Source organism: Penaeus monodon, chromosome 34, assembly GCF_015228065.2.
Source record: "Penaeus monodon isolate SGIC_2016 chromosome 34, NSTDA_Pmon_1, whole genome shotgun sequence".
Classification (NCBI taxonomy): domain Eukaryota; kingdom Metazoa; phylum Arthropoda; class Malacostraca; order Decapoda; family Penaeidae; genus Penaeus; species Penaeus monodon.
The window spans coordinates 6143968-6144808 of record NC_051419.1 but is presented as its reverse complement, the minus strand read 5'-3'; the positions used below and the strand labels follow the sequence as shown (position 1 = coordinate 6144808).

Genomic DNA, 841 nt, shown 5'->3' with positions numbered 1-841 from the left:
TACTGTAAATGTTATACCCAAGTTGTATGAGTCTTGAGGACCTCTACACTGCATTTTATTACTTCAAGTATTTCTATGCAATACAAGTCTTCACACAGAAAATGTTAGCATTTTGCTAAAACATTTAGATTTATTTGAACCTGACTCAGTGAACACATGCATTTATTTATAAACTTGCTGCATATACTCATTAATTTATGATCTGTTTAGTGCAAAGACCAGTTTATGAAAGAAATAAAAAAAGTCATAATTTTAGGAAGGTAGCTGTGATTGGGTTAAATGCCCCTAAAAAATTTATAGGTGAACTTTTCAACATTTTGAAAATTCATGCCTGAAGCAAGTAAAAGGTCCATATATTTTGGAAATACTAATATCAATATTTTTTATGATTTTGAAGAAAGAGGGACCATTTAAAATAACAGTTGAAGAAGAGTCACTTCACTGACTTCCCAGGTGTCTTAGAGATCTATTAAGTAAGACTATTTGCAACAGATAGTCTAATTATCCATATCCTCAACTCCTTTATTGACAGCATTTGAGGGATATAGAAATTTGATACATTGAGTGAAATGCGTGACAGGGAAGTTATTCTAACACAAAGTCAATGTGAATTTGCAGATTGGTGATGTATTAACCTCAGATATCTTTGTGAATTTTATAATTGACAGTCATGGTTCCTTTCAGGTGAGGAATTGATGAAGAGTCACTTGACTTTATCAAACAACAAGACTCCCACAGTGAAGAAAAGACAGCTCATGAGGTCAATGTTTGGGGACTACAGGAAGAAGATGGCCGACGAGGAAAAGAAATTTAAGATAGGTCATTATTCCACTAATTTAAA

At 32.8% G+C, this 841-nt stretch overlaps 1 protein-coding gene across 1 annotated transcript in view; it reads left to right on the top strand.

The window, feature by feature from the left end:
* The window catches only part of LOC119594543 (UPF0488 protein C8orf33 homolog), a gene marked incomplete at its 5' end in the record, with an annotated part of 9598 nt that overhangs the window by 8161 nt on the left and 596 nt on the right, over positions 1 to 841 (top strand). The window contains 1 exon segment of the mRNA XM_037943574.1: positions 685 to 819. Coding sequence (XP_037799502.1) covers positions 685 to 819 — 135 coding nt within the window.